General features: G+C 33.3%; 1 protein-coding gene across 1 annotated transcript in view; it reads left to right on the forward strand.

Annotated features, from left to right (window-relative positions):
• Nucleotides 1-2,439, forward strand: part of LOC106789716 (dipeptidase 1) — a 94,086-nt gene extending 91,647 nt beyond the window's left edge. Inside the window, exon 10 of the mRNA XM_014754174.1 lies at nt 1,836-2,439. Coding sequence (XP_014609660.1) covers nt 1,836-1,952 — 117 coding nt within the window. The 3' untranslated portion in view covers nt 1,953-2,439. The remainder of the gene's footprint in view (nt 1-1,835) is intronic.
• The last annotated feature ends 14 nt before the right edge of the window (nt 2,440-2,453 follow it).

Here is a 2,453-nt window from a genome sequence, read left to right on the forward strand (position 1 = left end):
AAGTTTTTCGTTACTTATGTGTAAATATAGCTTTACGTTGATCCATTGTTTAAATATTACTTATAAATTCATTCATTTTCTAAAATAAAGTGGTCTTTTTGACCGAATATTTCAACAGGGCCACTTACTCTGTGTTTGACGACTATATCCGTCATCGGTTGATTATCGCGACACACACTGGGGCGCACTTTGCAAAATGATCGACACAGTTAACTGGTTAAAGGGGAAAAGAAATTTTTTTATCCCGCGACACATTTCAAACGAAATAATAAAAACAAACGTTCCGCGGTTTTATCCCCAAACTTTGATGCGTGTCGAATACGTCGAAAGTAACGAAAAATTTTAAATAAAAAAAAACAAACCAATGAGTGAGAGAGAGAGAGAGAGAGAGACGAAGGAAGAATAAAAATAAAAGAAGGAAAAAGGAATTCCGATATGAGAATATCGGTTATTATTCGTTCATGGATGAAAGTCTATGGTAGACGGTAATGCCTATAGAAAGTTAATGGACTTAGAGAAAATTGATGGGTTTTGTGCAGTCTCCCATGAAATACGCAGAGTACCCAAGCAAACCTTTTTCTATCTCTTTCTCTTTTCTTTTTTTTTCTCTCACTCTCGTTCACCTTTTACTAACTCATATTCATATATTCATGTACGTACACGCATTATACATATACACTCGTATACGAATACGTAACTTTTACATTTTGTATCCTTCGATATAACATTTTCTCTCTCACTCTCTCTCTCTCTCTCTCTCTCTCTCTCTCTCTTTCTCTCTTTTTTGTCCCACTTCTATTCATCCTTTTACTCTTCGCTAAAACCGTGCAATCGTCGGGCGCAATTTTTCTCGTTAGTATTCCCGACTACGAAACACTCGCAATACACATACACTCTGTTAGGTAATATATATATACATATGTATGTATATACGTATTCATGAGTATGTGTACCGAACGAGTTTTGCGTCCATAAGTGCCAAATTGAGGCTGCTACAAGAAAGATGATCGAGTTCTCTCTCTCTCTCTCTCTCTTTCTCATTCTCATTCTCATTCTCATTCGCTGACACGATGATACTTTCATACGTATTATTATTACCATTACCTATACATGTATCTAATATATACACGTATACATGGATGGTAGTTTAAAATTTTCTTTCGGAAGAAAGTCCCTCGTGTAATTTAACCAACGTTCCTCGTCGTCACGTTTTAAAAGAAACTTTTCTTTTACACTGATCCTAGTTTATTATTCGAGAATAATATTATAATTTATCTTTTGCACACAAAAAATATGATTAAAGTAATATAAAAATAATATGTTTAACGATAAGAATTAAATTTTAAGAAAAATAATTTCTATATTTTTGTTCTTGTGATACTTTTTGAGGTTATACTTCTTTTGGCGCGTTTTTTTTTGGAAAGTGAAGTTAGATGCGATCGAAAAATGTACACCACGAAGTTGTCGAGATATTTACCGATGCGCGGGAAAAACGATTTCAAATTTACCGGCATGAAGTAATTTGTAAATAAATAAATTAGATTGTACATATTAATTAAAACCTTTATCATTTTATTTTATCATATTATCATCTTTTTGACCAATGTAGAGTATTATTATATTGGTACGCGAGATAATTGAAGTTATTGAGGTTATGTTCGTTTTAGTACGTTAAAGAAATATAACTTCTTACGTGCGTACAGTTTCTTATTTTTTTATTATACGTGTTTCGGTTTATGCTATACTAGAATCAACTGAAATATCCAAACAATAGATCCGAAGCAACACGTCCGAGCCAAACACTTAACAAATTTCACGTATGTGTTTGTTCACAGGTGCGTGACAGAATGGCTGCCGCCGGAATGGAACCACTCGAGGAAGAAATTCCATCCGAGGACATCCTTGGACGTAATCATTGCCGTTACAACGTTAGAAGATTGGCGGTACCATAAGAAAACGGGGCCCCATTAACGAGAAACATTAAATACTCACTACTATTTCATGGACTTTCTTTTTTTTTTTTTCATTTTTTATTTGGCTTCCTCCCGTTCACCGAACGAACAAGAGGAATTTTTTTCGGAAGGAAAGTACGAAAAAAAAAAATTGAAATGTAAAATTAACTGCGAACGAAATTTGTTTGTTTGTTTTTTTCATTTTTTAATATATCGCAACGTTGCATCTTTCTTAAATCTTTATACGACGTAAGTTAGCTAGAGACGAAATAATAAAAACGAAAAAATAAATGAACAAACGAAAAAAGAATTTAAGCTCAATTCTGCCAGGCGCCGACTTTTGCGAGTAAAAAAAAAGAAAAGGGTCGCGCGCCTTTCTGACAAGGGAAAAAAAAAGTAAATAGAAACCAACACTTGTATTTATTTACGGAGAGAGAAGGAGGAGGCCGACGTTTAAACAAAATAATAATAATAATAATAATAATAATAATAATAATAATT

This window comes from Polistes canadensis, unplaced genomic scaffold (assembly GCF_001313835.1).
Source record: "Polistes canadensis isolate GaletaPanama2010 unplaced genomic scaffold, ASM131383v1 scaffold_198, whole genome shotgun sequence".
NCBI classification, from domain to species: domain Eukaryota; kingdom Metazoa; phylum Arthropoda; class Insecta; order Hymenoptera; family Vespidae; genus Polistes; species Polistes canadensis.